We start from the raw sequence: 14,256 nt of genomic DNA, 5'->3' as shown, positions 1-14,256 counted from the left end.
CTGCTACAGCTATGGACCACTGACATTTCCAGAGGCATTTAGGAAGAGTATTTACCTGGGGAGGGGCACGAGGAAGAGGGAGCAAGGAGCGGGGGGGAATGGGCTAAAGAAATTTAAACAGGCTCTAAGTTTTGTGACTTAACAATGAAAACAAAATTTAAAAATCCAAACAAATAAATAAACCGAACCAAAGAAAAGTAATCTGTTACAATAAAATAAATACTATGTACAGGCATTTCACAGGCTGTTTTCCCCACTATTACTGTTTCCCCTAGAATCCATCCGTGGTAAAAGGAAGGAAGCGCTGTACGGTTTGAGAGTCTAAGCATCCTACTGATCAGTGGGTTTCGGTGCGGCAGTGCCCCCCGCGCCCCCGGGGCGCCGCCGGACCGGTCGGGCGGGAAGCGGGGCGGGGAGGCGGCGGCGGCCGCGGCTCAGCCTGCCTGCCCGCCTCCCTGCCGGGCCGGGGCACGGATGGGGCAGCCAGGGGCGGGGGTCAGTGCGCTAACGCGGAGGAGTTATTGTGCAAAAGGACGGCGGGCCGGCGGCCGCGCCTAGCTGTGCGAGTAGAAGCCGTAATAGCCGATGTCCTTGGCGCAGGTCTTTTCGCAGTCCCGCTGGGTGAGCACCTCGCTCTTGAGGGGCGAGGAGCTCTCGGACACCGGGGTGTCCGAGGGGGAGATCCGCCTCCTTTTGGCCTGCTCGTAAATCCCAGAATCGGAGGAGTCGATGGACTTAATGGACGACGGCGTCTCGATCCAGCTGGAGTCGGACAAATCTTTGGGCTTGGAGTCCTCGGCGCCCGGCAAGGGGGACCGCTCGGGGGCCAGGCTCTCCGCCTCCTCCCCCAGGTAGGGGTTGCCGGCGGCCATGCGCGCCGCCGCCGCGCTGTTGGGCCAGCAGGAGAGCACGGAGCCCGACTTGCTGCAGTACTGCGGGGGGCTGCGGGCCCCCCAGCCCGAGGGGTCGGCGTAGTAGCCCAGCGGCCGCCCGGCGCAGCCGGCCGCCTGCAGCGGCAGCGCCTTGACGCCCGCGGCCGCGTAGGACAGCAGCGTGGCCGCGTTGCCGGCGAAGTCGGTGGCCGTGTCGTAGGCGGAGGCGGCGAAGTCGAGGCGATTGTTGGCGGGGGCGACGAACCAGCGCTGCGGCGAGGGGGCCCCCGGGTCCTCGGCTTGCTGTGGGGAGAGCAGCCCGTTGGTGTGGGGCACGCTGCGGTCGGCGCCGGGCCCCGGGCCGGCTCCTGCCCCGGGATGGAAGCGGGACTTGGCGTAGTTACTCACGAACTGGTCCTGGAGGAAGGAGCCGGCCATGGCGTAGCGGGCCCCGGGCACGATCTGCGAGCGGGGCGAGTCGTTGGGGGAAGGCGTCAGCCGGTCCATGTCGCAGCCCGTGTAGATCCTGCCCAAGAGAAGGGGAGAGAGCTGGGTGTCCGCCGCAGCCCGGCGCCGTCCCAGCGCGCTCCGGCCCGGCCCGGGAGCCTGCGCTCCTCTCCGGGCTTGGCCTCCGGCATCAGCAGCGCCGAGGGCCTTTAACGGGGAAGAGGAAAGACGGGGGCAAGCATGGAGAACAAATCTTTCGGGACGGGTTGGCCATTCCTTGACGGGGCTCAGATCCCTCTCTCCGGTCCGAACCCACAACCCTAAAGCGTGGAATCCCGTGCGGTTAAAGCTGACCGGTCCCACCACATGTGCACCAGGCAGCCAGCCCGGTCATTTGCCACGAGCAGCATGAGTGGCAGACTATGGAATTCTATCGGCTGTTTAACACTTATTATTGGGAGTCACAGACGAACCATCAACATTTTACTGAGTTTAAATTAAGCTAATCTTTAAACACCTACTGTAGGAAATGTAAAGCCAGACACTTCCAGTGTTCCCTGCTTGGCCTATATATAATTCTCCCATGCTGGGCTGCAATTTGCGATTATGAAAACTTTAATGGATGAATAACTACTATCTGTATTTAATTCAGGCTAAAACTGTGCTTTAATTAACCCTCCACGCCTCCTGGAATTTCTTATCCAAAATAAACTTGGCCCTTAAACAAATTCAACGTGCTAGACAACATTGAATCTTCCCCCTCCCCCCGTCTCCTTTCAAGTGACGCCCTATAAAGTTTTTTTTCCTATCAAAAAGAGAAAAGCACTTTTGGCTGGGGCCGAAGGCCTTTCCCAAGGCCGCACATACTCTCGCAGAGCACCCGGAGCGCAGGCAGGCTCGGCTGCCGCCCTCTATGGCACCAGGGACCGCCGCTGCCCTCCCGGTGGCAGACCGGCTCCTCGCCACAGCTCGGCGACCCCCGCCCCTGAGGGAGAGCGACCGCACCACAAGCTGCTCCGTGGAGAGGGCTGGATCTCGACCCCAGGCCCCTCTCGCACTAGTTCAGCTCTCGGCGTCGTTTCCACCCTTGCCCTGCAAGCCTGCTGCTGGTGGCTGCTGGACCTCGGTCCAGCGGATGGGCTGAAGCAGGCGCTTAAGATACGCACGGGGTGAGGCCAAGTGAGGCCGCTGCCCGACACAGTTTAGAGAGGAAAAAGGGTCCTCAAAGCCGGGGGCCCGTGCCACAGACCAGAATGTGCAGTGGGACAGGCGAAATCCCTGCCGTCTCTTGCCCCGGGTATATGGGCAGCCCTGCGGCCGCCACCTCCCGCTGCCCAAAGTAGGCAGGGGGATGCCCGGAGGGTCGTACCCCGGGCCAGAGGAATCCTGCCTGCAGGGCCTGCAGGCCGGGACACCCCCGTTTTCGTCCCGAGGGCCGCGAAAGGCGGCGGGGCTGAGTGCTGATGCCGGCCCGGAGCCGCAGTCGGGGGGCACCAGCCGCCTGCGGCGCGGGCGTCAAGGCCGGGGGTCAGACCGCTGGGAACGCCTCGGAGGCGGACGGGCAGAGGCAGAGCAGGGACAAACAGCGATTAAAACTTCAGAGGCTTTAGCTCCCAGAAGGGAGAAGGGGGAAAAATATTCAACCCCGGAGAAGAATAAAACGAGACGAAGACATTTCCTTCCGGACTCCAGCTCTACGGACCTCGGAATGATGCAGACCCGGCGGGTTGCCGGGGACCGAGTCCCTGCTGCTCCGGTGCTTCTTTCGGAGCCCTTACGCGCAAGTGAAACGGAAGCTTGGAAAGAGGCGCCAAGATACGTGCCAGGAAACAACAACAACAAAACCCCCGCAAGTGCCAAAGCGAGGTGCGGACTCAGGTGCGGGCAGCGCGGCCGCAGGCGCGGAAGCGGCCTCAGGGCTGCGCAGGGCCTCGCCGCAGGGACAGCCCCTGTGCCGGAGCGGGCGTGTGCTTCCCTCCCGGAGGGCTCTAGAAAAGCCTGACATTACAACATCGCGGTGTGAAATGAGCCAGCCCTCATCCTAAATCTCCCCCCTCTGACATGTGTGTGCAGCCGGCAGAAGGGTAGTAAAAATCCGGTTTACTTACGTGTCATAATTGTCTCGGAATCCTTTTGCGAAAGGGTTGTGGTCTATTTTCAGCTGCGTGATCTAGGGAAAGAGAGGAGCAGAGCACACGTTGTGAAAGCCTGAAAAATATACCCCACTGCAGCCAACACGCTTTTAAAGGACCAAGCTTTACTCTAGTCAATCATACTGCCTTTAAACCGTGAAAAATAAGCTCTGGCATGCTTATAGACATCACAGTCTAATTTTAAGATTTACGTTGTTGTAAAAAGTACGAAAAAAACCGATATTTAACCCCATATTTTGAGATGTGCTCAGCATTCCTAGTGCGTAAGTATGAATATACTGAAATCCAGAAATTAGGCAAAATGTACCGCAGAACGGTAACTAGGAGTTTGCATTTGCATCGAGCAAAATAATTAAAGCGAGAATGTGGTCTGAACATATGTCATTTGAAAAGGGGGCACCAGTCTGTAGCAAAGCCAGACCACTCCGAAACGCATCCAGGCATTAACGAGCTTTTAATTTGAGGAAGTTGCTCCGTCACCCCGGCGCAATCAATGAAGATGTTAATTGATCTTTGCAGACTTAAAGCTTAAGCTAACAGCTTAACAGCTAACTAAGCTGTTTCCGACTGGGAGATAAACGCCGCGGGCCAGCGCCCAGCCCCGGGCGGAGGGGCAGGATCGCGCCCATCCTGGCGGGGAGGGCGATGCCGCTGCGGACACCCTGAGGGGGCTCCTGGGGCGAAGGCGACCCGAGAGGCTACGGCCGTCCTCGGGATGGCCAGGGAGGGCTGGCACAAAGTGGGGAACAGGGAGCCCCATCTCCCGGCGCCGGAGACCCGGGGGAGGGTGGGCAGCAGCCGGGCCATCCCTGGTGGGCTGCCTTGCGGGGAGCGGGGAGACCGCGAGGGGAATAAACCAGGGAGCTCTTTACATCGGTGTTTTGGTAGGCGGTGACGGCAATGAACTGCGTCTCGGGGAAGGTGAATGTCTGCACTCTGCCCGGCTGGTTGGTATCCTCCGTCCCGTCTTCGTTCACCTCCACCACATGCAAGCGAGGTTGGTACTTGTGAAGGGACTGTAAAACCACCATCTGTCAGGCATGGCAAAAGGAGGGAGGGGGACGCGGGGAGAAAAGAAGAAATTAGAGCGAGAAGGACGAGGAGAGCAGTGCCCGCTGGCCGCCGCCTCCCTGGGACGGCTGCGGAGTTTCCCGGCCGCACCGGACAGCGGTGTCAGCTTGGCCAATGCGCTCAGGGCCGACGAGGCCCGTGGCAAAATTAAATGGGAGGACTTTGTCACCACCACCCCCCTTTTCTTTTCACCCAACGACACGATCTAAAAAAAAAATACACGTCCTTTCGGAAACGGTAGGATTTTAACTAGAATAAATAAAAATATTTCTGGCAGCGTCTGCGTTCCTCCACTGACCTGCCCGTTGTTGTTTGATGCTCCTTTATTGTTTGTAAGTTTTAATTTCCCAAAGGAGATTTCCTGACGCATCCAGTGGGCTCCCGTGTTGGGGGAGTCGGGATGCATATACACCCGGTTTCCTAAGCAAAGCAATAAAAAACACAACCACATCACAGTTCTCGCCTGTACCCCGGTTCTGCCGCTGCATCCGCACACGAGGGTGAAGAACCCCGTTAAGTGGACAATATTTTACTGCCAAAACTCCCTTCATTTTAAACGAAAGGATTAAAACAGCTTTTTCCGAACACCTTTTACTTTCTCCTCCACCCTCCTTTATTTTTTTTTTTTTTTAAACATCGTTGGTCCCTTTGCTTTTTAGTCGCCAGAGCCAGTCCGCAATGGCATTAATTAATCATTCTCACCTACATATGTGTCGAGAAAAGTGTTAATTGGAGGAACTTGCCTTGTACATTTGTGTCCGCCTTGCCGCAAGGAACCCATTTGCCTCCCTGAAATCTCCAGTGATTGGGGTCCGCCAAAATTACATCCACAAAAATATTGTAGTGAGCCGTAGGGTCGAGACCAGAAATATTAAAGCTTAGGAAAGGGAACATGCGCCTATAAAAAAAAAAAAATAAAAAAAAAGGAAAAAGAAAGAAAGAAAAGAAAAAAAGGAAGAGGGGGGGAAAAAAAAGAAAAAGAAAGGGAAAAAGGAAAGCAAGCCATCGGCAGCGACAGGCACACGCGGAGCACCCAGCCGTTGTGCTTCATCCGCACGGCTCCCGATAGCGACTGGGAAATAAAAATCCAAAGAAGCCCCCTCCCCGGAGTGCCGAGCTTTCTGCGGGGAAGGGCTGAGTGCAGCGGGCGCGGGAACTTTCGGGCAGGTAGAAAAGGCTGCCCCGGCGGGGACCGACTCCGGCGGGAGCCGACTCCGGCGGGGACCCGCACCGGAGCTCCTGGCGACCGGGGCAGGGGCCCCGGTGACGGGGGAACAGCTCCGCCGGGGCGGCGGAGGCTCCGGGCGGCTCCCCCGGCGAAGTCCGCGGCTCAGCCCCGACACCCAGAAAGGTCCGCGCAGTGGCTTACCTTCCCTGCTTCGTGATGATCATCTCCGTCTGGTGCCGGTGAAATTTCAGCCAGAGTGGCCTGTTGCACAGGTAGACCTGAGCCTTGCCGGGAACCAGCCCCGGCTGGGTGGAGGAGAACTGGTAGAAAGGTGCCCCTTGGTAGGAATGGCCATACTGCTGGGGGTACGGGTAGCCCGCCGTGGGGTAGCCTTGCGGAGAAGAGTTGGACAGGAGGCTGTTATAAGCTCCGTTGGTGATCACAGGATGATGAGCCATGTAGCGGCTGGGGCTGGCGATGGAGAAGGCTGGGTGAGCAGGTCCATGCTGGCTGGGATAAGGGAACATGGTACTAGGAGCAGAGGCAGCAGACTGGGGCTGGCTGGACTGAGAGAGCAGATAGCGATCTGCAGCAGATCCATCGAAACTGTGACGAAGCTCAGAGACCCCGTCCAAGACGGGAGAGAGTTTATTTCTCTGGACGTCCCCTGGTGTGTCCTTGGAGTCAGGAAAATTGTCTGTATCTGACTGATTCGTCATCCCCCTGGTAATTTTTTTCAAAGGTGAACTTCTCTCCAGGTTGTCAGTGGTCGAGATAATGGGATGATCATGCAAGGCAAGCTCAGATCCGCCTGCATGTGGGTAACTGCTGCTCACATTGAGAAATTTCTTGGAGAGCATGATAGAGGGAGAAAGACAATGCTCCAGCTGCATAGCTCTAGCACCACAGTAATAACCCTTCAGTCCCTGGATCTGAAAGGGCTTCCTAGTATCAGAAGCTAGACATCCTGGGACCCACACTAGGCAGAAAGCACTTCATCTACCAAATGCTTCCCAAACGTTTGATTTACTTTTTTTTTTTTTTTTTTTTTTTTTTTTCCTCCCTTCCCAGGGAGAAGAGATTGGCCAATTGACACTATGCAGCAATCAGGAAAGACTCACTTTTGATCTTGCTGCTTGTGGAGAGGATGAAACGGCTTCTGCCATTGGTTAACCGCTGACAGTAATTTAATTAGATAGACATTAATTAGGATAATCACCTGGCTCCTGGTCGCGACGATCATGGCAAATTGAAGGAGATGATTTTATTGTGAGATGGAAGGGAAAGGGGGAAGGGAAGAGTGTGTTTGCTGTGAGAGCTCATTATTATGTGACCTTTCTAGCTTTTTTTATTTTTTTTTTTTAATTTTTTTTTTGACTACGGCTGGAAAATAAATCCGCACCCGGAGATTACCCAAATATTGCGCGCGTGTACCCCACCTTTGTGCGTCAGGGAGAAAAGCGGGTCCTGGGCGCTCTGGGGAGCGATGGCGAGGGGAGCGCGGGGCTCGGCGGCCGCTGCCCTCAGCTCACCCCCGCGGTTCGTCCCCAGCGGGCGCCGTCCCTCTCCCCCAACTCTTCTGAGCGATCCCCGGCACATCGCCCCCACCCTTCCCACCCGTGCCTGTTTCGCGGGGGAAAATACACCCTCCGTCCCCGCTGACAGTGGCCGCCTATCATCTCTTTTAACTTCTGAAATAATCATAAGCCCCGCAGCCGAAGTGCCCTAATGTATTTGCCGCGATGTTTACGGGTTCTTTAGGGTTCTTTAGTAAATAAATATTTCATCTGGGAGCCGTAATGCCGGAGATTATCAGCGAAGCAGCGTGGAAGGCGTCCACCTCCCCATCCGTCTCCGGATTCCTTTCCTCTCGATGCCTGCTTTCCCAGGGACTCGGTCCCGCGGGCAGCTCTCGGGAGGGGCAGGTTCCTGGCAGCACCCTTGCCGGGGGCCGCGGGGTCGATCGGAGCTGAGAAACCCAACCCATGGCGGTGCTGCGGCAGGAGCGGCCGGCACGCCGTGCCCAGGGGGTCTCGGCCCGGGCTGCGCTCCCAGGCGGGCGGGGCGCGGGGACTCCCGGGGACCGGAGGCACCGGCCGGCGGGGCCGGGCTGTGCGCGGCCAAGCCTCGGCTAGTGAAAGCGGGACCCTCCAAGGCGCAAAGCTGCGCCTGAAGAGTTCAGGGGCCCGCTCGCCACCCCGCCTTTGCCAAGCACCAGTCTCAATTTCTCTTCCTAGGGAAGCCTGCCTTAGAGTTTAAAAGCACGGGGTTTGTTTTTCGGCTTTTTGTGGGTTTGGGGTTTGGGTTTTTTTGACCGGGCAGGAGCTCTCCCGTTCCATTTTTCTTAATGTTGTCCCCTTAATGGTTTGGACTTCAGGTATTTTACAGACCACATGTCTTCCCAGGTGACATCAGCAACCGACTTCAAATTTCACTGACAGATAATGCAGCCTGAACCACCACACCACATAATAAAACTGAACCACCACATAACTGCCTGAAGCCAGACTGAAACTTTGCGAACTCAAATCCAGAGAAGACTAGAACCAGGATGACTTGACAGAATGTGTATTTCAATGCTTTCAAATCCCGTGGCCATTTATTTTTCTGTTGCTTAACTGTGAGCTACTTCGGTTATTTGGTATTTCATAGATGCTGACGCACACACAATCTCTGCAAGGAAATTATTCTAATAAGAGAACTTATGAAGCAAAAAGCAAGCAGTTCACTGTTCTACTCGAGTGGTTCAGTGCATGCAAGTTTCCATACACCACCTTCTTTCAGTGTTAAGAAAACGGTTTCATTATTATCAGTTCTAACTAATGTTTCCGACACTTGTTTCACCAGTGCTCACCCTTCCCTTTCCCTGTTTGCAACAACAGAATGGCAATGGACTTATACAGGCAGGAGATGGACCGAAATGCAGATAAATCCTCGGAAATGCTGCCCTGAATTACAGAGCTACAGCCATATAGATGTGGAGCTGCAATGAATTCAGTGGTATACTGCCAATCACATGGAAGTGCTAATATATGCCAAAAATCTTCAGTGCACAACTCCTAAACTGGTATAATAGGGGGGATATGCAATGGCAGGTGGTGTTACAGAATCGTCATAGAATGGAGTGAGGTTTGCTAATACAATATGCCCGTCCTTCATGCTGACAGGTGACAAGGGGTCATGCTGCTAATGAAGGTCTGCTCCATTGCGGCTGGAGGCTCAGAAGGTGGCTGCTTGAAAATCTCTTTCTTCCTCCAACATCATATATGGGCTGCTGCTTTTCAGGTTATGGCATACACACAGTTCTTCCAAATCATCTGTGTAGCTCCTAAAGCACTGGACAAAAATAAGGAAGGATGCCCCAAAACCCTGCCTTCTTATTATTCATGTAACATCTTGGTAAATGGAAAATTGTGTCTCCAAGTTAAACTGAGGAGTGAATAGAAAGCAGGGTACCACAGCACAAGCTTATACTACGGGAGATCTGCGTCTCCAACAGACTCTCTTCAGCTACCCTCTGCAAGATGTACATTTGTCAAAATTAATTTAGAATATGTAAGACTCACTGGTTTGTCTCCCTGCTTACACCAGCCTCTCACGCATGTATACACTGCAGCACTGCGCTAGCTCCTCTCCTGTTCTGCAGTGCCATGTTACCCACGACCTGCCAAACTCCGTCTCCCTCGTGGTGTTACACGTGTGTGTGGGAGTAGAGAGCAGCAGGGATGCTGAGCCCCCCTGGCAGACGAGCCCTAGGGCAGGTCCCTTGATCAGCTCCTGCCCCACCTCACCCCGGGCGTGCGCATCCGGCAATGCGAGGCCTGAATGCAGCCCTCCTCAACCACCCGCAGCTTTGCAGTGGGAATCTCCAGAAAGAACTTCCATTTAACTACACGCAGGCAAATGTGGTTTGGTATGTCTCCATTTTCCCAGTCTGATATTCCACTGCCTACTGTGGGGGCAGAGGGAAGGCCATAAGGAGGGCAGCTGCAAAAATCTGCATTTTTCCCTCTGAAGTAAGTGCACGTTAAATATACTTTGAGAGAGAGTTAGTTTAAAATAGTAAATTTAGTTAGTTTAAAATAGTAAATTAAAGGCCTCAATAAGAAATTTCAAACAAAAGAAAAATCTTTGAATGGTAAAGTGTAAGTAAATATGGCCATAAGCCAGAAAATAAGACCATTTAAGGGTTATTTCCTTAAGTATGCAAATATGAAGTCAATTAAAAAAAATTATCTTCAACAGGAGATGCAGATAGTTTTGAAATATTTGCCTGTCAGTACTGTTGCTGTTTACTAAAAAAAAAAATCTCAAACCAACAGTAAAGAGAAAAAGAAAACTTCTGCCCAGACTAATCAGCCTAAGCAACATTCAACACTTGAAAAAAATAACCCTAACAAAAATTCCAATCAGTCCCTGCCCAAAACCCAGAGTCACTCCCCACACCCAGATATTTGGCTTTGCCTGCTTCAAACTAAGCAAACCACCTGCCTTCCTGCAAGTGTTTCTCTCTCCAGTCAGTAGAAATGATTTTAAATGTCATATTCTAGTTGGGACTCTTTCCATATATTTATATATATGGACATTTCATGTATGTTCTCTCATAGGAGGGTGGGTTCATGTAACCTAGAACAGCCTCTGTCACTTTAATGTTTATTCTCAGAATACTGCTATTTATGACACCGCTTGTGAGAGTTCTGTGATTCAGTTATCAGCAACTGAATTAATTTCCTTAAGGTCAGTTGTCTTCTGTAGATATTAGGGTTTGAATAACATTCAAAGAGAACTGACAGAGGAATTTTCAGCATTTTTGGTTTTGTACATGCTCAGAATTCAGAATGATGATTTTTTTTTTTGTTCTAATCTCCATATGAGACTAACTGGTAATCAATGGGAGCCAAATTCCAGTAGAGAATTTTTGCTTTCCTAGCAATTAGTATTTCAGTAGTTTTACAGTCGGGGGGAACAAATGTTTACTAACACTTTTTCTAGTTTGTTAATTCCCGTTGTCCTTTCTCAAAAAACACTGTCCAGAACTTAAGACAGATTTGTAAATGTATTTTTATTATGTTGCAACAATCAAAATATATATGTACTACTGATTTTCCCCCCAAATATTAAATGAAAACGTACTCCATTTTTTCCCACATTGTGTTCTTGAATGCTTTGGAATTTGTGAGGACCCTGACATAAAGAAACTGAAGCAAATGCACAATTAGAGACTGAGAGGTGTTATAGTGCTGCACTTACATTGCAAATGAAGTCAGATGTCTTGGTTTAATCAAATAGAGCCTCAACAGTCTCTGTTTTGTATAAGAAACAATAAACAAATATACACAGAAAGCATCACCAACGGTAAAACAGTTATTTAAATACAACTGTATCCAACATAGCAGCTAAACACTGGACAATGTTTGAGGTCATCAGCACATCCACATGCTCTTCTAAATGACGTTTAGGGTCCTGAAATACAAAGGATGCCCGTGAGAAGAATGACTGAAACACGTCTCTGAAGGATTTCATTTACTTCAAGTCTATTCATGATATCTGTGAGTTAATGAACACAGGCCAGTAATGCTCCTAAATTTTCCATTCTAGGAAGACTTAGCAAATGACTGAATTTCCATGAACAAAATTTTATTAATTCATACTAACAGTTAAGCTGAGGATAGGCTTAGGAAGCAAACTCCTATCCAGCAACTCAAGAGTAACCATGGCAGATGTGAGTTAGTTTAAAGGACAACACACAATATGTGAATTTTACTATACATCTCACTAAGACCAATATTTTAATCTTAGTTCTGGTACACTGCAATTTCTTTTCAGATTTCTGCAAATTAGTGCTCTAATCCTGCAAAGATTCAAGCATCATCTAACACAGTCTTTGAATAGTTGTGTTGACTGCAAGAAAATTAGTGTATCTATACCCATAAAAACATGAAATGTGAACAATGCCCTATCAAATGCTCTTAGGAATTGAATGTTAAGCCTGAGCAATTTTCTGAAAATACATATTTTTACACACTATTACTCAACTGATGTAGGCATTTGTGGGCATCTGCATGCAACAATAAGATTATTTTTGGTTGAAAATCATACCCATGCACTTCTTCAGTTTCACCACTGATACAAAATAATTAATCTCCAAATACTGCAAAAATATCAGGCATACCTTAAAAGGATGTCTCTAGGTGAATTGGGCCACCACCACAGATGTCTAAAGTTTATTATAGTATTATTGTAGTAATTCTTGTGTGTAAAGAAATTAAAATATGGAAGAAAATCATACATGAGAGTTGTAACTTCTTTAAAGATGAAATTATGTCCAAGTGTAATGAACACATTTAAATTTATATAGAAGAGTGCTACTGAATCTGTGCATGCTGCCCTTCTTAAATAACTCCTTCTCAAAGATCAGACAGTTCTCCAATATCCTTTCAGTTCCTAACAAATTATACACCTAATAAGATCATACCCCTATTGTGAGTGGCTGCTTGTTTACAAAGCTTTTTATCTACGTTGCGTAAAAAACCCCACTTGAAAATTACTTCACTGAACCATTTTTTTCATTTAAAAGAAACTTAAAATTTTTATCAGGAAAAAAATTATTTTCTTTTTGAAGAATTGTATCAAAATAGGTTTTTCATGTATGCGTAACAACTACTGAAGCTCAAGTTCTGTTTGAGATGACATCATAACCCTTAAAATACAACCCTTCTTACATATTTTATATGTATATATTTATGTATGTGTAGGTGTGCATAAACTCCATTGTTCTGAATGCTACAGAAATACATGAGTGACTGAACAATAGTGCAGATGTGTTATGACATTGCTGCTAGAAGCTGACACATAAGAGCAATCCAGAATCTTTTAAATTCTTCTACTGCTACTAGCAATACAATAAGTACTGGTTCTTTAAGGACACACTAGATCTTTTAAAAGCTATTTCTTGTTTTCATTGCCCTTCTTGAACACAAGCTCTTACAAATTTCCTTTGCTCTCCTCTTGCTCACAAGAGCATATTTCCTCAATCTTTATGCTGAAATCAAATGTAGAAATAGTTTTTTGTTGAGTCTTTAAAAAGACATTATACCCTAACATTGTGAAGTGATGGTAATTAATTGAGTGGGTATTTTCGGTTTCAGCTGTGGTCCTAAACAGTTTTCCTCAAACACCAATACAAAGGAACTCAGCCTACCTGCCAAGTGTGCCTGAGAGCTGAGCACTGACAGTGTGTTCATGAACTGAAGACAGGGTGAGCTGGCTCTTTACATGTTAATGTACATGATAATGTACAAACACACCGCCTCACCTCTGTTTCCGTGATCACCATTTTGTAAGTGTCTCCACAGTTTAGGCCGCTCTGAGACAGACTTGGATATCATTATGTCTCTTAGAAGAAGTTAAAACAAATGAAGAAGGAAAAGGGAAAACTACTAAGTTTCAACACTGCTCCTCAGCATATAATAAAAACACATATAGAACACGGCTTGCAGACATTCTGCCAATTACCTACAGTCAAAGGCCCTGTTCCTTACACAACCTCCAACAAAAATAAATTTATTATTTGAAGCTTTGAGAATATCATGCATGTAGAACTAAAATCACCTCTGCACATGTAAAAAATTAGTATTTAGAATGAACGAAGCATATAATTCCACCTCACTCTAATTCATCACACCTCACCTGCTTGCCAACATTTTTTATTGCCAGCTGTTCAGGTGTCATCTTATCTTCTTCTTCAACAGCCTGTGAAAGAAACACAGAAAAGGTCAGTGTTTCAGATTTCATTTACTTTTCCCCCAAGCCACAGATTCTCAAAATACAATTCTGTTCCTTAAAAAAAAAAAAGAAAAAGGAAAAAAAAATCAAACAGCGACACATTTGAGAAAGTCAAAAGGAAAGGTACTTCAGCTTTTCAGCAGACGTGGTTTTAATTACTGAGTGTTAGTGCAAAAGATCAAGGCAAATACTTGTGAATGGTTTTATTGTCACTATTTACCAAAATGTTAGTAAGCAAAATTCTTAAATGAGCAGTATCAATAGAACCAAATTCAGCATTTCTATATTGTTTCAACTACTGGAGATTTGATCTCAATATATTTTTGTACTGATTAATTTATTTTAATATATTTTGATACGGTTATGTTGCCTTCAAATATAGTGTCCTCATAAATTTCATCCACTAACTTAACTAGTGAATGTAATACTGAATTTTGGTTATAAGGACTTCTAAGGAGTTAAAAAAATAACACTTGTTAAGAATTACTAACATGATTACTACTCATAGAATGCTTGTTGAGATCTAGTATTTGTAAGAAGTATTTCTAAGTGTGTCAGTATTAAAACAGGACAAGCAGCTGTGATTTGTCTTACTTACCACACCAATAAGAAATTTCTTATCTAAACAGAACATTGAACTGGGCTCTTGAATGCATTAAATACTTACAGCCTATCTACTGGACTGATACAGAAAAATAACCTTTACTCTGCCACACTGATCAAACAGTCCTAGACTAAAGGACTGAAAAATTTGACTAAC

At 48.4% G+C, this 14,256-nt stretch overlaps 2 protein-coding genes across 5 annotated transcripts in view; both read right to left on the bottom strand.

Annotated features, from left to right (window-relative positions):
• Positions 1–447: 447 nt before the first annotated feature.
• Positions 448–7,303, bottom strand: TBR1 (T-box brain transcription factor 1). Of its 2 annotated transcripts, XM_021526288.3 has the most exons (7): positions 5,913–7,302; positions 5,287–5,441; positions 4,842–4,963; positions 4,345–4,503; positions 3,428–3,489; positions 1,281–1,398; positions 449–1,175 (listed from the first exon to the last, which is right to left on the bottom strand). In XM_021526288.3, exons 1-7 carry the CDS (start codon positions 6,602–6,604, stop codon positions 555–557), a joined length of 1,929 nt encoding a protein of 642 aa, XP_021381963.1. In that variant the 5' UTR covers positions 6,605–7,302; the 3' UTR covers positions 449–554. The 2 variants fall into 2 exon arrangements, with proteins under 2 accessions (XP_021381962.1, XP_021381963.1); XM_021526287.3 differs by having other exon boundaries at positions 448–1,398; positions 5,913–7,303.
• A 3,451-nt stretch (positions 7,304–10,754) lies between these two features.
• PSMD14 (proteasome 26S subunit, non-ATPase 14) overlaps positions 10,755–14,256 on the bottom strand; it is a 46,402-nt gene continuing 42,900 nt past the window's right edge. For 2 of the 3 annotated variants that reach the window (XM_077784991.1, XM_077784992.1), the window contains exons 12-13: positions 13,401–13,463; positions 10,755–11,174 (exon numbers count right to left, since the gene is read on the bottom strand). In XM_077784991.1, coding sequence (XP_077641117.1) covers positions 11,076–11,174; positions 13,401–13,463 — 162 coding nt within the window. In that variant the 3' untranslated portion in view covers positions 10,755–11,075. Of the gene's footprint in view, positions 11,175–13,026; positions 13,107–13,400; positions 13,464–14,256 lie in introns of all 3 variants that reach the window. The other variant, XM_077784993.1, reaches the window with a different exon arrangement.

This window comes from Lonchura striata, chromosome 8 (assembly GCF_046129695.1).
Source record: "Lonchura striata isolate bLonStr1 chromosome 8, bLonStr1.mat, whole genome shotgun sequence".
Classification (NCBI taxonomy): domain Eukaryota; kingdom Metazoa; phylum Chordata; class Aves; order Passeriformes; family Estrildidae; genus Lonchura; species Lonchura striata.
Note: the sequence above shows the minus strand (reverse complement) of the source record. Positions and strands in the feature narration are given on the sequence as shown.

Excerpts from the sequence above, each read along its gene's own strand:
- TBR1 (XM_021526287.3), bottom strand. The coding sequence starts at position 6,604 with ATGCAGCTGGAGCATTGTCTTTCTCCCTCTATCATGCTCTCCAAGAAA. Across the intron at positions 4,504-4,841 it reads CATCAAACAACAACGGGCAG|ATGGTGGTTTTACAGTCCCT; the intron begins GTCAGTGGAGGA and ends CATGCCTGACAG. Across the intron at positions 3,490-4,344 it reads CCGCCTACCAAAACACCGAT|ATCACGCAGCTGAAAATAGA; the intron begins GTAAAGAGCTCC and ends CTCTTTCCCTAG.